Here is a 25,789-nt window from a genome sequence, read left to right as displayed (position 1 = left end):
TGTGTCAGAGCAGATATTTGAGAGAAAAACGTTTTTTAGGGGAACTCCCAGACTTAAGCTTTAAATTATTAAGTTCTAGCTCAGAGGATTCAGACCATGGCAGTCTTTTGTAAACCAGAGAGTAGGGAGAATGCAAGGTTGAAATGAGGCCCATTTTTCCCTATACAAGGAAGGTAAAAATTCCCCTGGTGGGAGGCTTGGGGGACAGTGGAGGAACAGAGAGAGACAGAAAGAGAGACAAAAGAGACAGCAAAGTTGGAAGATAGGTATATGCATGTCCCTTACACTTTAAACAGTCTGTGGTATAGAAAGTCTTTTTGCAAATCTTGCCTTAAGTCTGATGGAAATGCCTCACAGAGTATAAATTAGAAAATATACAAAGGAGTAGAAATGTCAACATGGTATATCCAGGTACAGAGAAGGAAAAGTGGGGCCATTTGGTTTCCCCATGTGAGTGATATGCAAGAGTTCCAGAATTTCTTGATGGCCTCAGAGGAGAATGGGAAATGCTTCCATGGCTGGAGAGCTGGGAAAAGCCTGATGTTTGGAAGAGGAGGGAGCTAAGTCCTTTTTACTTAAAGCCAGTGTGCAGAGATGTGAGCTGTGGGTATAGCAGGGTAAGTGGCAGACACTCACAGATCAAGTGGAGGCCAGAAATATTGGACAAAAAAGAACATCCTTCCCCATTGTCAGTACAAGGGGAGAGGACAAGGAGAAGACTGTGAGAGTAACCCAGAAAAACTGGGTAATTACATAAAGGAGACTAAGTTGTAAACCCAGAAGATACTGTGTTTCTCTGACGTCCAAACATTAGCTGATGTGAGTAGCTCATTAGCAGATTGAGTTTAATTATGGAGGATGTTAAAAGTTACATTTCTATAAATATCTGTTGTGATGGCAAATTTCAAGCCTATCATCTGGTTAAGACGCAAATATTCTTTTATTTCCTAGTACATGCACATCTGGAAATTGCTCCAAACACAGAATCTTGGAAAACATTTTTCAACTCTCTTCTAGTCCTTTATATCTTATCTGTGGGTTAATCAGATCATCTCTTTGTCGGAAACAATAGATGTTTTAATATTTACATCACAAAATTTCTAATCTAACTTTGATGTTGATCTTTAATCTGGTCTATTGGCAACCTAAACATGTATGCATTGCTTCATAGTAACATGCTTTTAAAAGATAGTAAACCAAGCATAGTGATAAACAGGAACTTCTTCACATTAATATTTAAGCTGTCGAGTTCTCCAAGGATACATCCAGGGCTGTGGCACTTTCAAAAATAATCTTGAAGCAGAATTACACTCTCGAATTTTCAAGTTTCCAGAAGATATGAAGTGATGCCTAAGTACTGAACTGCCAAACCATTACAGCTAAACTGTGGAAAGACTTCAGAATTCGACGTGACTGGACAGAAATGGGGCAGATGAAGTTTGAATGAAAGAAAGTAAAGTAACGCTTTTAGAGAAAAACATGTCATCATACTTATAAAACTAAAGGTTCTAAGCTGTCAGTTCATCCCCAAATGGAAATTATTCAAGTTATTACCCCTATATATTAACACCCTTTAACTAAAAATATTATCAATAAAAATATTGAGTAAGAATAATATATTGCTTGACCACTATGTGCTAGGTGATGAGTATATCTTACATGTATTATTTTATTTAAAATTCTAGTATTCTTTCGCTCTTTTCCTTTTACGGGATAAGGGGAATATCAAGGTCATACTGACGTCAGCGATCCAGGCTAGGGCAGTCTGATGTCAAAGCTCAGACATTTACCTACTATGTTACACTGCCCTGCACTGAACATCTTCTACCCTGGAACAAATCAGCCTTGTGTGTGTTCCTGAAATAGTGTCAGAATTATAATAAGAGTTCAAGGTAGACATGCCAGAATAAGAATAAATCTAGGGCAGGGCTACTAAAATTACCCAGGATATGGTATCTAAGGGTAGCCTTTTAAAAAATAATTATAGGTTCAAGATACAAATTGTATAGAAATCACGAGTGGTACGCAAAATCCTGAAAGTTGAAATTAGGGACTAGCGTGTCTGGCTTGAAAAAGGGATGGCATTTACCAAACAAGTAAAGACTCTCAGAAATGTGTTGCTACTTTTAAGCTGAAGATAGAATATCTAGAATACCAAGATCCTTACCTCATGCTTTCTGCCTCTCCTTCTTCTTTTCTCAGCTAGATACTCTTCACTGGCAGCCACAATATATCTGAGACCTCAGCCCCATCATCTGGTTACAAATTACCTTGACATCCCCTCAAACAGTATCCAAATATACAGCCTTTCCTGGGTACCTCCTTTTCTATTTGCACCCCCAATTTGCTATTTCCCGGGATTGTTCTTTGGGTATTTTGTTGCTTCCTCAAGTTGAGTATCTCTCCTGGACACAGTGGGGATCTGGGACTTGACCTGCCTCCTTATTTCTGATATTAGAATTAACCATTCTTATTCCTCTTTTTGTTCTCACTAAAGCCCTCTTGAGAGATAATTCTGTTTCCCTAAGTGAAATTGTCTCATACCTGACAGCAGTGTCTGGGTCCCACTGCTTAGGAGCAACTGCCCCCTATCTGCCTCCTGGAAATAATCAGCACCTGGAATCCCCAGTGCTATTCTGTGCCTCATGGCTTTCACTATCATCTGAAACAGCCAGTTCTATGTGATGCTTCTTAGACTTCTAAAAGTGAGTCTTGCATGCTGGAAACTACTACTAAGTAGAAAGAAAGAAATGGGTGAACAGGGATTTGGCTAGAAATAATTTACCATCATCACTGATAATTTTCACATTCTTGTTTGGCAATAGCGTGAATAGCAGTTTGTGTGGCTTTAGGGGCCGGCAGGGAAAATGGAAGTCGATGTAAACAACAAACAGGACCTGAGATTTGTGTTCTGGGAAGAGGCTAAGTTGGAAAGAAAGAGAGATTTGTCCCCAATGTTCTGAATTTGCCTTACTCAGCTGTATCTCTGGAGATACCAGTTTTTCTCACTTCTGTCCCACTACCTTGGTTGACTCTTGTGCCAACCTGTGACTCTTCCCATGAGAACGTCTCCCCCATGCTATGGAGGTTGGAACATCAAGCTCATACTGGAGAATGGAGACAGAAATTTTAAATAAAACTATAGTCAATAAAATGATAACAGGTTATTACAGCGGGTTATGTGGAAATTTTTATGCTCTATGCAACACCCATATTCACTGTGAAAAATCCAAGAAACTTGTGATCTCTGAAATTATTTACACTGCTCCTGAAGAAAACTGCTCTAATGGGCGATATAGAGCGTGCTGGGCCAGATTTCATAGTGCTCTCTGGGCCTGCCTTCTACAGCTTTTCCCTTCTCTCTGATCTGAACCATCTCGTGCCTGTCCTTAAGCTTCAGCTCAGGCTCACCACCTGGAGGCCTTCATTAGCCATTGATAAGGTGTGGTTATATATATTATGTCTGGTTGGTCAGTGCAGCCTGAAGAATGTTGAACTGCAAGAAGCAAAAAACATAGTTTGATTAAACTGACAATTTTTTCCATAAGTAATCTATGTAGTATTTTCATAGGAACAGAAAACCCATATTAAATACAGTGCATTTAAAACAATCTGTTATATAAGTCATTTAATGATTGCATGTAAAATGTGCCACTTTGTGCCCTAGGACTTTGTTTATCTACAGCACTTACAATATCAGTAGAAGTAATGGTGCAGATGTTGACCAATGCACTCTGCCCACTAGATTGTGTGCTTCCTGAAGGAAGGAAATACGTCTTATAAAATCTTTAAGTGTACAACAGTCTAGGATAAGGCCCAGCAAAGAGGAGCTGCATCTAGCTATTTCCTCATTTTTAATTTAAACTACAACTGGAATAAATTGTAAATTGACTGAGTTCTCTAAGTTCAAAGATTTCACTGAGGCATTGCTGAGGGCTCACTGGGTGCATGTTCCTTCCTCTGCAGAGATGAGCATTATATGGAATAGAAAGGTCCTGGGCTCCTGAGGCTCTGTTCTAATGTTGAAGGTTAAGAGTAATCTCCATACTGAGTCTGGGCTCCTTTAAAATGATACACCGACGTTTGGGGATGACAAAGTATTCCAATCTAGAGTCCTTCACACACTCAAAGATCCTATGATTCCATAACTAAGCGTTAAAAAGTGCAGTACAAAGATGGCAGTGAAGTACTGCTTCAGAACATGATAAGCTGAAATCAGGAAGAGCCTCATGACAAGATACATTATGAGCTTTGAGCTGAGAAAGGAGGTGCAGTTTATTGCCCCATGAAGCTACTGTGCTGCAAGTGTACAGGAATGATCTGCTCATAAAAGGCAGATTTCTAAAACCATGAGACAATTTTTACCCCACAGGTGACCAGTGAGTGTCACTCATTTTTCTTCAGAAATGGCACATATTGACTTTACTTATATATAGTATGATGCTTAATTCCATCTAGTTAAAGTGGAATTTCAAAAATAACGGGTTCTCAACACTATGTGAGTGATCCCCTGGGGGACCTCTCAAAATGTTTGGTTTCTCGTATCTTGTAAACCCAGAGGGTAAGCACGAAATCGCACCCTATAAAAAATACTATGCACCATTCATTTAAGTGAGGAAAAGGACCTTGGGGGAAAGACTGGGGACTATACATTTTCCAGTGCTTAGGGTCCCCCACCCCCAGCAGAAGTACAGCATGGGGAGAGGGACCTGCAGTGTGTGCTACTAGTCTATTATGGGAGCAGATAAACGAATACTGTGCTCCAGATTTCCCATAGCAATTACTTTTGTAACACATGTATAAGTGTGCGTTTTAAACCATTCCAATCACTTCCTACCCATATGCTGTTTGAATAGTGAAGAATATATTCAACAAAGTGGACTGCGTACAGGAAACGTTATTATCTCGGTTACAGAAAAAAACCACTACTATATTCCCAGATGTTCCCTATTAATTTTTAGCGAAGTATTCCCACACTTGTTGCAATATAAATTAAAGATGCTTTAGATTTTCTAATCCTTTTGTACCTATAAGTTTTTAAAGCCCCTGAAACATTAGAACTACCTCTGCCCCAACAAAAGAGCCTGTCTTTCACACAGGAAAAGATTTTCCAAGCAGTTAACTTTAGTAGGAGACACTGCATATAAAATAAACTAATCTCTGAACTCCTAGTGTTTCTTCCCCCAGTGCCTTCATCTACTGTGATGACCATATTTCCTTTAAAGAAGACAGAAATAGAGAAGAAACGTTGCCACTTCCAAATGCTGTGGCCTGTTCTGCCCTCTAGCCAAGCATAACGGATCCTGGAAGACCTTGGGCGGCGGAGAGGAGATGGTGTGTCATGTCATTCCCCCGGGGCTAAGGTGGCAGCTGGCCCCTCGGCGTGCAAACGCGGACGGCGGCATCAGACATACAGAACGGGCACCGGCCAAGCGCGTCGGCGGGGGAGGTTGGAGGCCAGATGCCGCCGGCCTCGCGGAGCCTTTCGGGGTTGTCCACACGGATGAGCTCGGCTGACACAGGAAGGCAGCGCGCAGGCGGGGCAGGGGAGGCGCGGAGGCAGGAGGCAGCGCGGTGCACCCGGCTTTGACGTCGCCCGGCTGCGGCTGCAGCTCGCGCTCTCGGCACGTAGCGCACAACGTGACCGCACACAGCCTTCCTCCCCGGCCGCCCGGCCGCCTCCTCCTCCTCCTCCTCCTCCGTTCTTTCGCCTCCGCGGCGCGCATCTCCGCGCACACCCAGGGATCCCGGCCGGCTTCGAACCCCGGACGCCCCGCCGCCCAGCCAGGGCACCTCGGCCCGAGCGGACGCCACGCACAGCCGGGTCCCCTCCGCCGGCGGCCGCTCCCGCGTTAGCTCGAGCGGGGAACCCCTTCCGCGGCTCCCTCCTCTAAAGTCCCGCCTGTCCCGACCGTCCCCACCCCCTCCACCTGGCGGGGGCGGCGCGGAAGCGAAGGGGACGCGCAGTGCCGGTGGGCGCGCGGAGACGTGTGTGCGGGTCGGGCGTTTGCCCGGCGTTCTCCCTTTCTCGCAAGCGGCGGTGCCCGGACTCTGCTTTCGGCTCCGGGCATTGGTGCGGCCGGCCGGGGCGCCTCTTCGCCGGCGGGGCGCTGAGGGCTGTTTCGGAACGTGGCGGCTTCCTCCTCCTCCTTCCCCCTCCTCCCTTCCCTCTTCCCCACCCCCGTTCCCCAGCCCCACTCCTCCTCCTCCTCCTCCTCCTCCTCCTCCTCCTCCTCCCTCCTCCTCCTCCTCCTCCTCTTCCTCCCCTCCCGGTTCGGCGATGCGAGTCTGTATCGTGTAACAGGATTGGCGTTGCAATGGCAACTGCTGGAATGGGGGAAGGCAAGACAGCAGGGCTGGGGGCTTCGGACTGCGGGCGGGCGGGCCGCTGTCGCCGCTTGACGCCCCTCCGGGGACCTTCGCGAGTTACTTTGTAAAGGCGGATCCAGGCAAGAGAGCCCCGCTCGGCGTCCTGGGCCAGAGGCCGCTTCCTGCTCCTCGGCTGTCCAAGCCGGGCTCCCACCGCGCGGCCCCCCGGCCCCCTGCCCGGCACCGCCGCCGCCTCTGCGGAGACTCGAGCCCGCTTCCCCGGAGAACACTTCGCCTCGCGGCTCCGCTTCCCATCACCGCCCCCTGCTCCTCCCCGGCGTCTGCGATCTTCCCAGGCACCCGGTGTGAGTGCGGCGCGCGTGTGAGTGTGTGTCGGGGATCGTGTTGTGTGAGCGTGTGAGTGTGTGTAAGTGTGTGTGTGCATGAGCGTGTGGAGTGCGGGGCTCCTGCGCTCCGCTCGCGGCCGCCGCCGGGGAAGGACAGACGGACGGCGCTTCTTCCTTCGGCGAGCGGTTCCCGGGCACCCCGGCTCGGCGCGGCCGCGAGTGGAGCGCGCCTGGCTGGCCGCCGGCCTCCGGAAGGTCCCGCCGCGTCCCGCCTGGGCTGGATATGTTCATGTTCACGTGAAGATGGATTTACTGTACGGTCTCGTGTGGCTGCTGACAGTCCTCCTGGAGGGGATCTCCGGCCAAGGAGTGTACGGTGAGTGGAATCGCGATGCTATCGTGACCTTGTGATTCTCAGGCAAGATAGGCTGGGGAGCGAACATGCACGACTCGCGCCGTGGCGGGGCCCCTCCCGGCGTGGCATTTGATTTGCGCTTCATCACGTTATTGGGAGCGGTGAGGAGGCAGCGAGCGCGCTGCGGATTGGGCCGCGAGCCGCTCCCCCGGCGCCTGGGCTCTGGCTCGGAGTTGGGTCTGGCCGGCAGCAACGCACTCTTGCGAACGAGTGGCTTTGCACTTGGTTTATCCCCCGGGGAATCCGAGCTCCAGCAGTCTTTGATTTAATAATGGTTTGGCTCCTTGCATGCCACGGTGTGGGTGCCGCGGTTCCCCCGCACCCGCCAGGGAAGCTTCCAGTGTGACCCCGTGAGTCTCCCCACCCCTCTCCGCCCCCCGCCGCCGCCTCCTCTCCACCTTTTCCTTTTTCTGTGAATGCCTACATGCCTTGATTTTCCGGCTCAGGAAGTGGGGTGACAGTTGAGTTGCGTTCTGCACCAGCGGTTGCCATGAGCACTGACTTGGGGAGGGGAAAATAGCAGGCAAGATTCTCGGTGCCAGACACAATTAAGGGACATGTTTGTGTGAATGGATGAGCAAGTGCATGAATGAACGGACTGCCAAGTCCGCGCGTCTGGGTTCCAGGGCAGGACACCAGCTCGCTGCAGCGGGAACGCAATCTCATCTCCCCTCTGGAAAACCCAGATTTAGGTTTAGGAACTAGAGAAGGGCAAGCTTGTTAATTAGGAGGTTTTGAAGTCCTCAAAAGCAAATTCAGGGTTTTTTGCCTGTCAGCAGTTGGCACCCTTAGCTTTCAGGATGGAAACACACACACACACACACACACACACACACACACACACACATCCAGGTCATAGTTAATAGTGGACTAAAATGTAAGTCTTCTCTTGGGACAAGCAGGTGGTGTCCAAAAAAAAACTTCTGTGTTTTTGAGGTCTGGTGGGAGGTTAGAGGTGCACCCCTTGAGGGGACATTAAGCCAAGACCCGCCCACAGCCAGTCCCACCCCTCGCCCCTGAGTCAGTGTCCACAGAATGTGTGCTGAAAATCCAGCCCACTTGCCCTTGGTTTCACGTAGGGGTTTGGATTCTGGTGCTGCAGGACTAAGTCAATGGCTGACCCAGGGCAAAAAGGAATGAATTATTTGTGGAAGTGTCAGAGCTTTCCCTGCAGACCCTGGAACTGACTGCAGAGTGGACACAGGTGCCGGTGAATCCTGAGTCCTCAGACTGTCTGGGAACGGATTGCACAGTGGGTGGGTGTTTGGGGATGAATGCCACAGACCCAGTCTTTACTCTGTCCACTGTGTCCTGTCCAGGGCTGAACAGTGCTGAGGTGAGCTCTGATACCCACTGCACTCCATCTGCTCTTCCCCTTTCCTGTGTTTCTAGCTCCCTTCTTGGCTCTCAAGAAACCTTCACTTTCTCCGGACTCTAAGGATCAGAATGTACCCTCTCCCAATCCCTCCTTCCCAAATGAAAGACAACTTGCCTGGTGGTGATGATGGTTGTGGTAATGGGGCGGGGGGACCACTCAGAGAGATGCTCAGTCTCCTGGCGGACCTCAAGGTTTGACTGACAACAGGAGGTGGGGCCTGAAAAGAGTAGGAATTAACTTAGTGCTCTTGTGACTATCCTGGACCCTGGTGCCCTCTGAACAGCTGAGAAAAACGGGGATTCTAGGGATGTAGGAATGCCGAAGATAAAGCCTTCCCAAGTGGCTGTTCCTTAGGATGGGAGAGTCTGAATTCTTCTCATCCCTTGCGAACTCTGTATTCCTCTCTCATTGATTCAGATCATCTTAGCTAAAAGGAATTTTTTGTTCTGGTTTGTTTTTTAAATTTGTGTGTATGCGTGTGTGAGCGTATGTGTGTGTGACAGGGTGATGAGAAGTGAGAAAGGTTGGGGGCTTGGGGAGACAGTGGTACATTGCTGGAACTATCTGGATCAGAAGGGCATGGTTCCATTTTCCTGTCACTTTTTGTTATTCAGATTATTTGTCCTGGCAAGTCTCAGATTGGGTAGTGGAAAAGGGTAAGATCTAGTAGTGAAGACAAATAGGAAACAATTGCATTAAAATAATCCTGTGTTTATGTCTGTTAACAATAAACAAAGAGGCAGTTCTGCTACTGAGCTGATGACTGTGATGAAGGCGGGGGTCTTTTTCATTTAGTTTTGTTTTTATATTGATGTGGTTATTAGTTATGTAGCTAGGAATAGAATTGCTTTTGTGTGAAAAATATTAATCAGTATTCCTGGCCATTATAAATGTCACAGCTATGAGGTGGGTTAAAAATTATATGTTACTTTTCAGATATGTTTTACCTGTCACAGATGTTAGGTTCTGAAAGAAGATTAGGCCCCTAATCTTCAGCATTAGCATCGTCCTGGAACTTGTTTGAAGTGCACATTTTCGGGCCCCTCTGAGACTTTCTAAATTAGAAACTGAGAGCGTAGGCCCAGTGATTTTTGTTCATCACCTCAAGTGATGATTACAGTGGACACTGAAGTTGAGAAGCACTATCATAGGCTTACAGTTTCATTGCTTTGATTTTGTAAGTCATGAACTTTCTTAACCTAAGTAGTTTCATTTTTATTTGTGGAAGCATTTATAAGGAAGAGAACATTTTTTAAATTTATCAAAAAAAGGAATCAATTGTAAAGGACATAGACATAAGATTTAGTGTAAAGTTAAAAATGTGTTTTGAACATTTTATATGAATAACTTTGAGAATGATTAATTTAAAAGGCAGGGTTATTATAAACAGAAACTTCAAAAGCCTTGATAGGAACTTTGCTAGCATAAAAATCTGTATTCCTTTATTTGCCTATATTTGCTACATGTAAAGCCATTCATACTACACACAAAGTAATATTTCTCAATAGCGTTTTCTAGTATCGTGGTTGAAGAGGAAACACAAATGATTTTCTAGGTCACTCAGGCAAAATCACTTCATTGTAGCCTAAACTTGTTTACATGATTGAGAACTATGTCATTATAAACTTTCTTCCCAGGAATAGCTAGGGTATCCCTTTGCTCCTCTACTTCCTCACGGAAAAACTCTGAGCATGAAATTCAGATTCTATTTTTTAGTGAATTAAGAATATTTGTTGTAACGCATGGATTGTATTGTCTCAGGTATTTTAATCTTCTTCCTCTTATGCCCAATCTGTTTGACAACCGTGTGCAATACTTAAGTATAAAAGTTTCTGCTATAGACCTAGGAACTTACTGTCATTTATCTGGGAATATTGCTTAGCAAACTAACTGCACAATAGCTAAGATTTATATATGGTGTCACAGTTGGATGAGGGAGATTATCTCTTAACTGCCTACATTCCACCAATAATTCTGCCCTATAATTTTTTTTGTAAGTAGGATTTGTACTTTAATTTATTACATTTTCAATATCAGATGTAACATTACAGTAATATGAATTACTTGAAAATATTTCTGAAGGAAAAATTGCAAGAAAACCTCTTCATAATAGAATAGCACAAAAAATCATATGGACTAACCAAGTCAATTTTAATGGATACTACCCATTTGACATATATATTTGGCAATATATATATGTGCATTTAAAAAATTTTACTTCCTTAAGCTATAGATTTTTGCTTATTGGATTTTAAAGTTATTTATATTAAAATAATTCTCCCAAATACTCTTGGAATGTTAAAGTTTTGTTTGAATTTTCCTTTTAGCTTAATTAAACACCACTGGATAACAAAAAGTCATTAAATGAACTGGTATCTATGTATCACGTTATTGATTTTGTTGCACTCACATTTCATTAGATTTAGAATAACTAATCAACGTAGCCTCAAGAATTGGAATGTAAAACCTAGCTATCGGTATGCTTATTGAAATACCTAGAGCTAAGTGATCCAACGCATTTTCTTAGTTTTGAAAGTTTTCTTTGTAAGTCATTCTATGGTAGTAAGTCATTTGGGTTAACTGTGTTTTCTAGAGATCCGATTGATAATGACATCATATCAAGAATTGTATCTCCTGTAAACTTATCAGTCGGCTTGCTAAAAAAAGAAAAAGTATTCTGTTGACATATTCTGTAATTTTACTTCTGGTCACCATGTCTTTAATTTCCAAGGAAGTTATTAAACATTATGAATGCATCAGCACAGACAAATCCCCACTGCAAACAAAAAACAAAATACAACTCCAAGTCTGAATAGTTTTGTTGAGAACCAAATCAAACGATGATTTGGTGTCCTGAAATGGTTAATTCACTGTTGAAAAATAGCTTTCAGAATGCATTAGGAGTAATAAATAGAGTAAGCTTAAGAAACACGTGAGTATGACAAATTAGCAAGCTATATTAACTCAATTCAGGTAATATCAGTAAGTCTCATACAATTTAAGAATGACACCCCAGGCAGTAGCTGGGCAGAAATGGCCTTGGTGAAATTAAGAACAAGGGCATAAGTGATACAAGAAGGCTCGGGAAGATATTTCAGATGGTACTTTAGTGGGTTGAATCTGGATGGATAGGAAGGGATAAGAATGACATGGATGGTCAGTTGGCCATTACATTCAGTCTCAAGATGTTGCCATTCTCATAGCAAAGTTATCCCAAGGTACATTGATTATGATTTTTGTTCAGATTGGGTTTGGAGAGGCCGTGTGATGAGATACTGCCTTTGACTAAACCATATTTAGGGTGTTAGTCTGTAGGAAAAGAGGAAGAAATTATTTTAATAAATGCTGTTAAAAAATCAATGTGAAGCTCTATTATATACCATCAGCTCCAACCTCTTTTTCCTTTTCTCCCTCCACTGGCCCTACACACTCGTGCACATTCTTATATTGTCACCACCTTGGCTACGATCACGAAGGAAAAGTGGCTGGGCTGCTCATTGTATCTTGGGATCATTTTTGCCCATTCAAAAATTGTCCTCGTTGGTCATATTACTGAGATTTCACATGCAAAATTGGCAGATTATTTTATATAATGTTACTTGCTCATGTCCTGTATTTCCCTGGGAAAGCCCCTAAGTGGACTAATAAGTATTTTAGATTGAGCAGATTGAGCCTAACTTATTTTACAATGAATAAGTCAGTGAGAGTGCCAGCGTTTAGACAATTAACAGTCAGAGATAAAAGTTTAGAGATTAAATAATTCTGGTGAATAGATGTCACAAAAGTAATTCTAGGAAGGCGTTTTTCATGATCTTGATTTCTTTGCTTAATTTTATTATCTCTGGTTATGCTTCTTTATACTTATATTTTGCCAATATTTTTACTTTTGTTTTATAGTTGTGAAACGCCTTAAACCCTGGTTGAGAAGCAGGGTACAAATAAACTTTTCTGAAAGGATGTGCTCTGTACTTTTTAAAAACTTATTATTTTAATGTAACTGCAGTAGGACTCATGGGGATGGGATTTTAGCATAAGCCTGTGAGTTCAGTTATATTTTATTAAAACGTTGTCAGGAACGATGGTTTTGGGTTGTGTTCCAGGTATAGAGGTGATTCATCACTCATATTCTCTGACTTGGTCCTCATGCTTCGAGAAGAGTCTTGCAAGGGTTGGGCTCAAGGTTTGCAGTCTACAAAGGCAACAGCAAATAGCCAGATACACCGACCTCCTCTGGGAACTGAGCTCGAGAGTTTGTGCTTTGTGGTAGCTCAGATTAACTAAGGGAATGTGCTGTCATCACAGTTAAATAAGAGAAGGGCTTCCTTAGGCTCCCTTTTGGCTATTTTGGAAGGATATGCAAAGTATATTGCATATATTTAAAGTATGAATAGAGTGAACATTTTTAGCTTCTTTGTAATTGACATTAACTTAATGGTCCCACAAAATAACTTTTGTTTCTTTGCTTCAGCGACTGTGAGTGTAAACACTATATTACTTAGAGCAAACAATAAATATTGCATTCATAGAAAACTATATCCTATCTGTATTTTCAAATCCAATTAATAATCTTTTGGCCCTGTGAAATCATAAAGCTGGAAGTGAGAAGAGACTTTAAGATATCATTAAATCATCTCACTAATTCAAGGCACAGTGATTTTACCATTATGTCAGGCAGATGGAGGTCCTGCATTATTTGTGAAACTTATTTTCTCCAGGGTCCAGTCGTATTCATTAGACGGATTTGTTTTTTACAAATTACTAAAATCTCTTATTAAAATAATCTCATTAAAATAATGGGGCATGTACTTAGTTATTTCCATTTTATACCAGTGCAATTCCATTTTCTTTTCTAACTGTACCACCTTGCACTGATCCCATTTCAGCTTTTCTATATCAGTTTCTTGCTACTTTTCCAAGACACTAAGCCATTTCTAATCTTATATTTTAAAAACTGTTTCTTTTCCTGTTGATTTCATTGATTGAATTGAGTAAGATCTATGCTTTCTGTTTCAACATCCAAATGACATATTCCCTAGGAGTTACAGAAGAGGATTTCAACTATTATAAACATATTTTTGGCTATTACACATTTCCTACAAAGCTATTTAAATACATATTGTAGTATGATGAACAGCAGTAGAAATTATGATGTAACTCACTCTTTCTGTCTCTACATCTTTGCGTGAACAGGAACGTCAGTTTCTTGCTGTTCCTGCTCAAATCTATATTAAGGACTGTTGTGTGGCTGAAATTTGGGGTCATGTGTATGACATGTTACAGTATCTTCAAGCAGTATGTTTTTTGTCTTGTTTTGTTGTGATGTGAACGGTGGAAATAAAAATAATCAACTGATCTTGTGGAAGGGGAAACACATCTTCCTGAAAGAGGAAGGGGTTGTTCACAGCTAGGTGTCTTTAAGTCTTAAGGGACAGCACAAAAGGCAGCTGAGATCTGAAGGAGGTGTGTAGGAAGTAAAGGCTATTAGAAAAATGTATCTACCCTTTAAATAATGGCAAAACAGCAAAAGCATATATTTTTATCTGAAGCCACTAGAACTTTGTTGTAGTGCCTCAGGGTGAAAAAGAAAAATGTCTGCTGTCTGCCTAAAGAAAGACCATCTTGAGGGAGATTTTTCTGGTGTCCTGAAAGGAAAGGATGAGGGGATAAAGGACTCTTAATAGAGCCTGTGGTCACTCTGAACCAGATTACTCTTCTTACTGATGGATTGTGGGATTTGGGAACACAAGGAAAGGTTGGGTACAGATTGATCATTGGAGCATTCCATCTTTTACTCCTGAGTGTAACTGAGTTGGGTTTTTGCCTCACCTCTGCTGGACTCCTTACTAGGAAGGCTAGAAAATACTGGAGGAAGATGTGCTACTTTACAGAAGTGGTGACCAGTGAGAATTCCCCACAGAAATTCTAGGGTGATTTAGCTTCAGTTCTCATAAATTCAGTCAACTAATTAATGTATAACTGCTGTGGATGATGCATGTAGCTATGTAGTAATGTGTCTGGAATTGGTGGGTTCTTGGTCTCACTGACTTCAAGAATGAAGCCGCGGACCCTCGTGGTGAGTGTTACAGTTCTTAAAGGCGGCGTGTCCGGAGTTCCTTCTGATGTTCGGATGTGTTCAGAGTTTCTTCCTTCTGGTGGGTTCGTGGTCTCGCTGGCTCAGGAATGAAGCTGCAGACCTTCGCGATGAGTGTTACAACTCTTAAGGCAGCACGTGTGGAGTTGTTCGTTCCTCCCGGTGGGTTCGTGGTCTTGCTGGCTTCACGAGTGAAGCTGCAGACCTTCCTGGTGAGTGTTACAGCTCATAAAGGCAGTGTGTACCCAAAGAGTGAGCAGCAGCAAGATTTAATGCAAAGAGCAAAAGAACAAAGCTTCCACAGTGTGGAAGGGGACCTGAGTGGGTTGCCACTGCTAGTTCCAGCAGCCTGCTTTTATTTCCTTTTCTGGCCCCACCCACATCCTGCTGATTGGTCCATTTTACAGAGAGCCAATTGGTCTGTTTTACAGAGAGCTGATTGATCCGTTTTGGCAGGGTGCTGACTGGTGCGTTTATAATTCCTGAGCTAGATGAAAAAGTTCTCCACATCCCCACTAGGTTAGCTAGATACAGAGTGTCGACTGGTGTATTTACAAACCTTGAGCTAGATACAGAGTGCCGATTGGTGCATTTACAAACCTTGAGCTAGATACAGAGTGCTGATTCGTGCATCCACAAACCCTGAGCTAGACATAAAGGTTCTCTTAAGTCCCTACCAGATCAGCTAGACACAGAGCTCAAATCTATATTAGTTATTTCCATTTTATACCAGATTGGTGCATTTGCAAACCTTAAGCTAGACACAGAGTGCTGATTGGTGCATTTACAAACCTTGAGCTAGATACAGAGTGCCGATTGGTGCATCCACAAACCCTGAGCTAGACACAGGTGCTGATTGGTGTGTTTACAAACCTTGAGCTAGATACAGAGTGCTGATTGGTGTATTTACAATCCCTTAGCTGGACATAAAGGTTCTCCAAGTTCCCACTAGACTCAGGAGCCCAGCTGGCTTCACCCAGTGGGTCTCACACCCGGGCCACAGGTGGAGCTGCCTGCCCATCCTGCGTGGTGTGCCCGCACTCCTCAGCAAGGGGGCGGTGCTCATCTGGTTGGCTCAGGCTGCGCAGGAGCCCACTGGTGGGGTGGGAGGGGGTGGGGGTGACGTTGGTGGGGTGGGGGTGGTGGGGGGACACTCAGGCCTGGTGGTCTGCAGGTCCCAAGTCCTGCCCTGTGGGGAGGCAGCTAAGGCCCAGCGAGAAATCAGCGCAGCGCCGGTGGGCCAGTAGTGCTGGGAGAACTGGCACACCCTCCGCAGCTGCTGGCCCAGGTGCTAAGCCCCTCACTGCTCAGGGCCGGCAGGGCTGGCCACTCCGAGTGCGGGGTCTGCCAAGCCCATGCCCACCCGAAACTCCAGCTGGCCCGCAAGCGCCCCACGCAGCCCCGGTTCCCGCTCGTGTCTCTCCCTCCACACCTCCCCACAAGCCGAGGGAGCCAGCTCCAGCCTCGGCCAGCGCAGAGAACGGCTCCCACGGTGCAGCGGCGGGCTGAAGGGCTCCTCAAGCATGGCCAGAATGGGTGCCGAGGCCGAGGAGGCACCCAGAGCGAGCGAGAGCTGTGAGGGCTGCCAGCACGCTGTCACCTCTCAGTAAGTGCTGTAAAATCTAAGAGGTTATGCATTAATCCAGGAGACAGAAACAAATGGAAACACAAATAAAATAAGGCTATGAGAAATACACAAAGGTGTGTACCTAGACAAGAGAGAGGAATGACATTTCCTATTGTGGTTGGATAAAACTTGAAAAAGCTCGGAACAGTTAAGACTTGAAAGTGGGTAGGCATAATATAGGTAAAGAAGGAAGAAAGGGCATTGCTATAGCATGGGTTCTAGGTGGAGGAACAGTGGTGCAGAAAGAAAAGTAGTCCTGGAATGGGTGTGTAATAAAGCCTCAGCAAGTTCTTTAAAGTTTACCCCAACTAGAAAGATGTATCTGTCCTTTAACCTATGTCATCATATAATTTTATTGTATGATACTCTGGAACTTGCTCAGATATATATGTCCGTCAAGATTCTGAAGTGGTGTGTGTGGTAAATGTGCAAAGCTAAGTGACCATTTCTTCAGAAGATAGGACAGTTATCTCTAAAGTTCCCGTGGAGGCAACTCCTTTTGGAGGTGAACTCAAAGACTTTTTAAAGTCTTTTTAGAGTGCTAAAAAGAAGTGCTGTTTAGCAGCAGCAGCCTATGGGTCCAGAATGACTTAAATCATATCGTTCTTTACGAACGTACAGCCACTGAGATGAAGGCATTGCCCTTGTGAAAAGAGAGGTATGTGCTTTCATTATTGTTTTTTATTACAGTGCAAGACAGCATGATGTAGTTGAAAACTGTTGGGTAACATGGGCTTTCTTCTTGTTCAGCTGCTGCTTTACTGTGTTACTTGAGGCAAAAATCTTAATCTCTATCCCTCAGTTTCCACATTGAATAAACTCTTAGGAGAGTGGGCTGATGCACAGAAGAAATGTAGATATTAGCAAGGATAAGAAACTATGGCTGTATTTTTGTATCTGGAGTAGAAGGGAGAGGGAGCATGGAGAGTTTCCCTTCTGTTCTTAAAAATCTACATTTAGTTGCTCTAGCAGTTGAACCTCATAACATGACTATCATTTAGTTTTTAGAGCAGCATAAGAAGCTAGGAGGTAACAGAGACCAAGTAATTGTTTTTCTGGAAAAAATATTCTGGTTGTGTCAGTCTAGTGGAAAATGACAGAAATTGAATATTTTTAAACACTTTAAGTATTATAAATATGTGCATGAAAATGCGATTTGATATTGTATTTCGATGCACGTGTACTTTATATTGTTGCTTTTGCTAGTCTCCCTTTCTCAATCCTCATAACCCAGGAGGTTCTCCTTTTTCTCCTTAATGGTGGTTAGCAAGGAGCTGGCCTCCTCCCCCTCATTTAAGGCTCCAGAGAACATTAGTGTATCCTAAACCTTATGGCTATGGGTAAATTTATGCTTATATAAATCTATAAGTGTGTTCAAATACGTGTATCGATCTTGTTTTTGAATCAAGGAGTAGAAATATTTTTAATATTAATAGTCTTCAAGACTAATAGTCTTCATTTCAAGCCTAACTGAAAAATAGCAGTTTACAAAAATCAGCCATCCAATTGGAAAAAAATAACCTAGGGATATGTTTATTTATAAGAATACTTATAATTGGTAGTTAATACATAAAAGCAGAAAATGAGGATAAACCATTAAATGGGGTCATCACGCAATTACTGTGTCACATCTTCTAGTTTTGATCCAGAAGTAACCAAAATTGGTGTTTCCCACCCAGTCACCTAATCATTTAAATCATTTGTAAATTAGAATTAACTGAAAAGGGCTGAATGGGACTTTACTTACCATTAAACTGTAACAGCCACATACCTAAGAAAGCGTTTTATACATAACGCAATCGTTTTCTTTGGCAAACACTTTCTATTTTTGGAGGGTGGAAGGTAGTTCACTTCCATATTCTCTATTCATATAATTTACTAGATGGCTGTAATTGCTTAATTCAATTATTCTTCTCCATGTCTGAATATTAACTCAGTATTAGTCGAGTATATTGGTCAAGTATCTCTTTAACCACACAGAAGGCAATCTTTACTCAGGACTGTGAAAGACAACAAAAATTGTTAGTTGAGAAGATTTTTCCCATTATGTGAAATGAGCAATATTGACTTTGCTAAACAAATCACCTTAAGCAAAGACACACAGTACTGTGTAATATGGACAGATACAACTGCCAAGTAATTTTACAGCTGTCACTCTAACTTGGTATTTCAGAATGAGTGAAGTTATTATCAAGAATTGGCATAGTTAATGTTTTTATTTCAGTTCTGAACTTGTTCCTTGTTTTTCATGGGTTACTCTAGGCCGTTATTGTGATTCTCTCTCATCTTTTGAGTAACTTATATTTTTCATTTGGTTCATGTTTCACACTGGTTTGTACCACCTGTACAACAGAGATGCTATATTCATTTTAGAGTTTTAGGTCTTAGTCCCAATTAATCAAACTCAACCTTTGACTAATTTTGTTCTTCCTTTGTTGTGCATAGATTTATCTAAATATACTCGTCTACGGAAGTGCAACCCTTTTCCATTATGATCATTGCCTACAATATTATAAACTACATAATGACGTCATTACTGTGAAAATCGGGGTTTAGAAACCTCCCAGTCTTCCCCCAAGACAAGAATAACTCCCAGTGGACTGCAGCCTGAAATAATCTGTCTTGTTACTCAGAGACTGCTTATTCTCTGATTATTTCCTGTGCCTCACTATCAAACATCCCTCCAATTCCAGCAGCTGGGATGGAAAGTGGCCTTCTTCTTGCTTCCTGTGATTTTGCTGTTGAACTCTATGGTCATTATGTCTTTTTGATTAATATTTCAAACAGTGTTTCAGTTTTATTTTCTGTCGTCGTTGATACTAATGTAATGCCTTAACTCTCTAAGCTTACTTATGCAAAGAAGTACTTTGACACCCTTATGTTTAACCACCTCCTGTCTTCCAGAGAGAGCTAAAGAAGATACACACACACAGGTGCACATGTGCATATACATACACACATTCATAACACAAATATATGTTTGTGTATAGAGTATTTGCATGTATACTATAAAAAATACATATTACATGTTCAAATAGAAATCGATTCACTATGTAAAGAGTATATAAGAGTATGGGTGTGTATTCAAACAATGCATGGAATAGTAGGTAAACTTTAGGCTAATCCCCAGAAACTGGGTGCTTTTCCCACTTCCTTTGCAAAGCTTGCTCTAATTCAGTGTTGGCAGCAGAGTATGCAGTCTGTCACCTAATACTCAGTTTGTGTTTCAATATTTGTGATACATTCATGTTTCTATTGTTCATGGGTTTACAAAATTACCTTTAGAAACTCCAACTACTGGCCGGGCGCGTTGGCTCAGGCCTGTAATCCCAGCAGTTTGAGAGGCCGAGGCAGGCTGATCACCTGAAGTCAGGAGCTCGAGACCAGCCTGCCCAACATGGCGAAACCCCGTCTCTACTAAAAATACAAAAACTTAGCTGGGCGTAGTGGCGGGTGCCTGTAATCCCAGCTACTCAGGAGGCTGTGGCAGGAGAATCGCTTGAACCCGAGAGGCGCAGGTTGCGCCACTGCACTCCATCCTGGGCGACAAGAGTGAAATTCTGTCTCAAAAAACAAACAAACAAACAAACAAACAAAACAAACCAAAAAAAAACTCTGATTACTTCTTTTTTTGCAGTTGACAAAACAGAAATATTTCTTAGCTGCCTAACAGCAATGCATGTGCAGTTTATTCTACCTGCATTACAGTAATGTGTATATTTGAAGCTTAGCATCTCTTGCATATTCAGAAGACCATCCCTGCCATTCTATTAATCAGGACTTTAAGTTGTATTTTATTCTTTATAAGTGAGCTTTCAGTGCAGTAGCCATATCTATATTCATGTCTGGATTCTAAAATACATGCACAAACAAAACTTCAGTAATTTGGATTATCTTCCATCTTTTTTCACCTATAATTGAAACACAATTAAAGATGAGATATAGTAATTTTTCATAAAATAATTGCCATTTATCAAGTGCCTACTGTATGCCACACCTTGTATTAGAAGTTTTATACACATTGTACCGTACTCTAATGTTTCTTTGAGATAGATGCAAAATCTGAAGCTCATGAAGTTTAAATAACCACCATATAGTTACTGGTGGCTGAATTTGGAATCAAATATGAAATGTATGTAAAAATAAATACTTGCATTTATACTTATTTATATTATTAAAATTATATTCAGATATGTGTGTGCTTATACTTATTCTAATTAAATCATAAAAGGGAGCTTACATTGTGCTATGCATGAAAATTATCTTAAAAGTATATACTTGAAATGCAACTTGGGTAATACATTTTAGCTTGTCACATGAGAAGTATATGTAGGTAGCTAATGTCAGTACTTTATACCATATGATTTTCTTTCTTAGAAAAGAAAGATATGATTTATAATTCTTTTTTCTTTTCAGTATTGAAATTGCCCATACTGAGGACTCTCTCTCATATAATTTATTTTTGAAATGATAGGATATTTTAAGCTTATTCATAATTAGTAACCTCTAAAAATGAAGAAATGGTTCTACTACATATTCTGCAGAAGTAGTGATATTCCTCCATGTAAAATAGTAGGTATGTGCTTATAAGAAAATAACCACTGTCAGGTGTACTACTTTATTTCTCCCTAGGCTGCTTAACAATCACTGGTCTTGGAAAGATTGATAGTTAAATGTCATATTTGGCCTGATTTTTGCTGAGTTCCCTCCGGGTATTGCTTGGGCATTTTTCGCACAGAGTTAATTGAGGAGACTCTATCAGCGGATTTCTTTTCTTGAAAATCTTGTTGTGTTCAAGAGGACAGTTGATTGCGAGCTCTGCCCTTCTCTTAGCTGACAGTGAGTTCCTCAGAGCTCAAAGCTTACAAATTAGTGCGGTGTAGTGATTTGTTTTAGGCTTTTAGCTACAGTATTTGCCACTATAAAAGTCATTTTTCCTATGCTTTTTGAATAGTGTTATTGTGTCCTATAGTATAACCCTGTATCATTGTGGCTATTGTGTCACTGATACAGAAACTGCTTCAATAGGAAAGCATTTCAAGAGAGAACAGGAAAGGTATTATATTCAGCTGCAGCGCCATGCATTTCTAAGCAGCTGATGTTTTCTTTAACTGATAAACATCCCCCCTCAAATTTTCAGAGGCAATTGAGTCTTTAGAACTTTAACTCTTAATTCAGTCTGGCTGCAAGAGCACTGCCCTGAAATTCATTATACATTCACATTTTACAATTGGGAATTCATTAATTCTGTAGTACAATTGTTGTTACTGTATTTCAAAGCCAGATCTCTTCTTTTTTAAAAAAAAAAAAAAAGGCATGGAGAAGCACTGATTTTGTGAATTCCTTCTTTAAACAATGACTTCCTAATATCTAACCAAATACTTGAAACTAATGGGATATCACTTTTTGCACGCTGGAAATAGTGCTAATGTTAAATGGCGGAGCCACCATGCATTTTGTAACCAGAAATTTCAAATTAAACTGGAAGCCTTTGTAAAGGGTAGGGTAACAGATGAGTCAAATCCAAGTTCCTAAGAGTTTAATAGATTTCGTGTTTTTACAATTCACACATTTAGTTCTGCATTTGGGAGTACTCATAGAATATAGTACACCTTTTTAAAGTCTTTCTCTGCTTCCAATTTTTGCATTTTGTGATATATTAGATGCATGCTCTATTTTGAGTGAGAGTGGATAGTGACTTCATAATTGAGGTATACACTTATACACCTAAGATTTAAGTACATATCTATGTTGTGGTTTATCATTTAATTTTACCAATAATAATTAAATAATATCCATGAAAGCTGGAATAGAGTTTCTTAAATAAAATAAAAGGTAAAATATCTTATGAACCTAAAAATGCCATTTAAATGTCTTTGGCTGTGACGAAAGCTAATTTAGACTTTCTTAAGATATTTCTAAGTTTGTTCTAAGAATATTTTTAGCGGCTGAACTATTGACTGCTTCTCATTCATTTTGCATAGCTGTCACCCTCCCGACAATTATTATGACGTTTCAGAGGTTTTTCACAGTAGTAATGAAAGACTCAGCATTTCTACAGATGGAAAGTTATTTATAAAGCAAATAATGAAAATAGTAAAGCAGAATTTCAACTTACTATTGTGCCCTGCTCTGGGGATTAGACTTGAAGTTGCATGGGTAGGAGCAGATGTGTTAGTCTGGTCACAATCTTAGCCAAGAGAAATAGGCCCAGAGAATAGGAATAAATTTATTGACATAGCAGGGTGATAGGAGGACTTCATGTCATGAGGATTAATAGAATAGATCAAGGCAGAATGCAGTGTGTTCATGTGATAGGTTGACTTCCCCAGGAAACTGAACCCAAGTGGAAGGTTTACGTGCAGGTGGTTTATTAGAGAGCGATGTTGGGAGGAACACCTGTAAGGGAAGAAGGGAGCCTGGGTAGAGCAGAGGGAGAAGGTGAACTCTGATTCACTTGCAACAGAGTCCTAGGCTGAGTGCATGGGATGCTGTAAAGTTGGGACGGACCTTCCGAGATGTTCCACACAGACAAAGAATTCTGTTTGCTCCCTTTTCTACCAGTCCTTGGACGTGCGTTGCCCCTGGGGCAGAGCCAATATATTTGGGTTGGGCAGCTCCCTTTGGTGGAAGGGAAATTCTGGAAGGAACTCAGTCGTGAGCAATCACCAGGGAACACTCTTGGAAGTTGGGAGAGTGGATGTCTTCTTCATGCAGAAGGAGTTCTGGATGTTACATCCCATCTCAGACCACTTGTGTTGCTCATATCTGCTTGCTTATCCTATTTGAGAACTGGCCCTCCGGGAGCCGGCCTTTTATCTTAAGGAAACTTACAAAAGAGGATGGTTAACGGGACAAACGTCAGTCCCTATGTCTGGTCTCAGAACCATGTCTGATACTCGTCATTCCCCTTTTCTACTACTTCTTCTAGAACCCATTACCCTCAGCTAGCAATTCTAAAGGATTAGATTGTGAACTTGGCGAAGTGACCTGAAGGGCCTCAGATCTTGGTCACCAAGATCTTCTCAGGTCACAGCTGATGCATTTATCGGTTTTCTACCAGAACTAGGTAAGAGAGCATCAACACATACTTCAAGTGGGTCACTGGGGTGCCAGAGGTCTTCTCCCCTGCTCATGTTACATAACAGCAGCCTTCCCTCCTCCAGACAATCAGGATTTATTATCCCTGCCTGAAAAGTGACTTTGTTCTTTGCCTGCTTGTCTTTTGCATAAGGAGCCCAAATAAATAGGTGACAACTGTCACAGGAGTTTGAGACTCTTGCTATTGTCCCTAAGAAAAGTGTTCCCCCTCTGGGAATCAACATATCTTAGCCACACAGGCCCTGTAATTCTGGGGACAGGAAGCACAGATACCCTACATATGTCATGGGAGTGAAGATAACCGTGAGGATACTACACTGCCTCCTCTTGGCTCTTGGACTTACATATTCTACCTACTGGGGACACAGCTACATATAATAGGCATTAACTTAGGACTGTGTCATATCCTGCAAGTGTGGTGTCCAACTTTAAGAGTATCATCTCCAAGCTGCTGTATTAATGCTGCTCCTTCAAAAGTTTTCTATTAGATGATGTGATAGAACCAGTAGATTCCATGATCATTGCAGCACCTTCTTTTCTGTTCAGTGGACCCCCTTGATTAATACAATGTTAGGAGAGATCCTGTTTTGGGTATATCACATATTCTGAAATCTCTTATATTGATGTGTTTTATGGGGCACTATAGGCACAAGGTAACTGTCAGTTCTGATCAAGATGAATTTCTAATCTTTCATTTGTAAATGGAGTCCATTGTACTCAATTTCTACCAAATGCCTAGTTAGTTTCCTTGAGGAATGGGGTACATCAGGGTCCCTCCTGCTGGCAGGTTGGACATTTAGCAGCAGCATTAGCTAGTTCAATGCTGATGAATGGGAGCTTTTGCTATTCAGTATATGGATAATGTCCATAATTTTCACTATGTCTTCTTCCTTTTTGTGTCTATTGATGCAACATTGGAGTAGCTGACGGCAAGCTAATGTCAATAAATCAAGTTATTCTGTATTCTGATTCCAATTACTATTGCTCTGTAACAACCGACCCCAACTTTGTGGTATAAAACACTCCCTTTATTATATTCATAAATTCTGTGGGCCAAGAATTTATATGAGGGATATTCAGAATGGTTTATCTTCGCCCCATAATTTCTGAGCCCTTATCTGGGAAGACTTGATGGTGGAGAATGACATGACATCTGGAGGCTGGAATCATCAGCTGGCATCTTCACTGACATATGTGATACCTGAGACTCTGGCTGATAGCTGGGACTTCGGCTGAATTGGAAAGTTTGGGTTTTCTTGCAGCATGGTGTCAGGATTCTAAGAGTAAGTATCCTGAAAAAGTACAAAGCATCGCTTGGAATTTTGCACTGGAAGTTACATGGATCAATTCTGTGACGCTCTATTGTTTGAGGCAGAGGCAAGGGTCCACCCAGGTTGAAAGAAAGGGATTATAGATCTCGCCTCTTTACACCTCTTTATGGGAATAGTGTTCAGTTTACATTTAATGCATGACTTCTAGAATTGGAGAAATTGTTGTGGCCTTTTTAAAAGAATACAATCTGCCACGTGCCTCTTTTGTGGTGGATGCTCTCTGGGGAACAACAACATGGTCTACAAAGATCTCTCTACTTTGTGCCCACTCCCATAGGAGGTACATTTGCGTGCCTGTTTTTCTGAGTTATTGTTGCTGATTTTCTGTCACTTCTCTTTTCAGGCCTCCAGCCAACAATCAGCTAAGTTATTCACTGCTGCCAATAAGACTATGTTTATTTTTACCGCAGCCACTTCTCTTTCCATACAACCTATGTGGTCCCTGATGCTGTACCCCATTGGGAATATTTTCTCTCATTGCACTCTTTGAAGGCACCCATTAGTGGGGCTGCAGAGCAGGTGCAGTATCTTTTTGGTTTATACCACATGTGGAGCTAACCGATCTGTGAACGTGTCTTGACCTTGATGGTTAGACAGAACTGTCCATGCAGTCATAGGGATGAGTTGAGGGAAATGAGGCAGTGCAATAGGAAAGATGTAGGGGTTTGCCATTTGTGCATATAGCTTACTTGGGCTTTCTCTGTCTACTTGTGCTCAGTTCCAAATGTATCATTTTTATTTGATAATGGATTGCTACAGGACCTACTTGATCTTCTGACTTGGCTGACAAAACCTAGTTATAATGGACATTTTTGGCACCATGGTCTCTTAATTGCCTATTTTCAGGCATTCTGCCTAAGTAAGTTCCCAGTAGTACACCATAAACTGTTTGTCAAGTGATTTGTAATTCTATATTGCAAATGGCACAGGCTTGCTGAAAAACCTTCAGCGGCTAACATTGTGATTTTTCTACGGGGACTTGCCATAGACTTTACATGTGGCTTGTCACACTAAAGATACTTCTAATATCATGGGGCGTGTGGGGTTATATGGTCTAAGCTTGAGGAATTAATTCTTCAGTTGAACCTATACCTCCTCCAAGGTCTTTAGCTGCCCTAAGCCCCAGTCCAAGCCAGCATCCTTCTGTGGCACTGGTAATTAGGTCAGAACAGTATTCCTGGCATGGACTG

At 42.2% G+C, this 25,789-nt stretch overlaps 1 protein-coding gene across 2 annotated transcripts in view; it reads left to right on the top strand.

Annotated features, from left to right (window-relative positions):
* The first annotated feature begins 6,262 nt into the window (after positions 1 to 6,262).
* MDGA2 (MAM domain containing glycosylphosphatidylinositol anchor 2) overlaps positions 6,263 to 25,789 on the top strand; it is an 836,747-nt gene continuing 817,220 nt past the window's right edge. For both annotated transcript variants that reach the window (XM_032179359.2, XM_032179361.2), the window contains exon 1: positions 6,263 to 7,032. In XM_032179359.2, coding sequence (XP_032035250.1) covers positions 6,753 to 7,032 — 280 coding nt within the window. In that variant the 5' untranslated portion in view covers positions 6,263 to 6,752. The remainder of the gene's footprint in view (positions 7,033 to 25,789) is intronic.

This window comes from Hylobates moloch, unplaced genomic scaffold (genome assembly GCF_009828535.3).
Source record: "Hylobates moloch isolate HMO894 unplaced genomic scaffold, HMol_V3 SCAFFOLD_16, whole genome shotgun sequence".
In the NCBI taxonomy this organism is placed as follows: Eukaryota; Metazoa; Chordata; class Mammalia; order Primates; family Hylobatidae; genus Hylobates; species Hylobates moloch.
The sequence above is the reverse complement of the archived record's forward strand: the minus strand, read 5'-3'. Positions and strand labels throughout refer to the sequence as shown.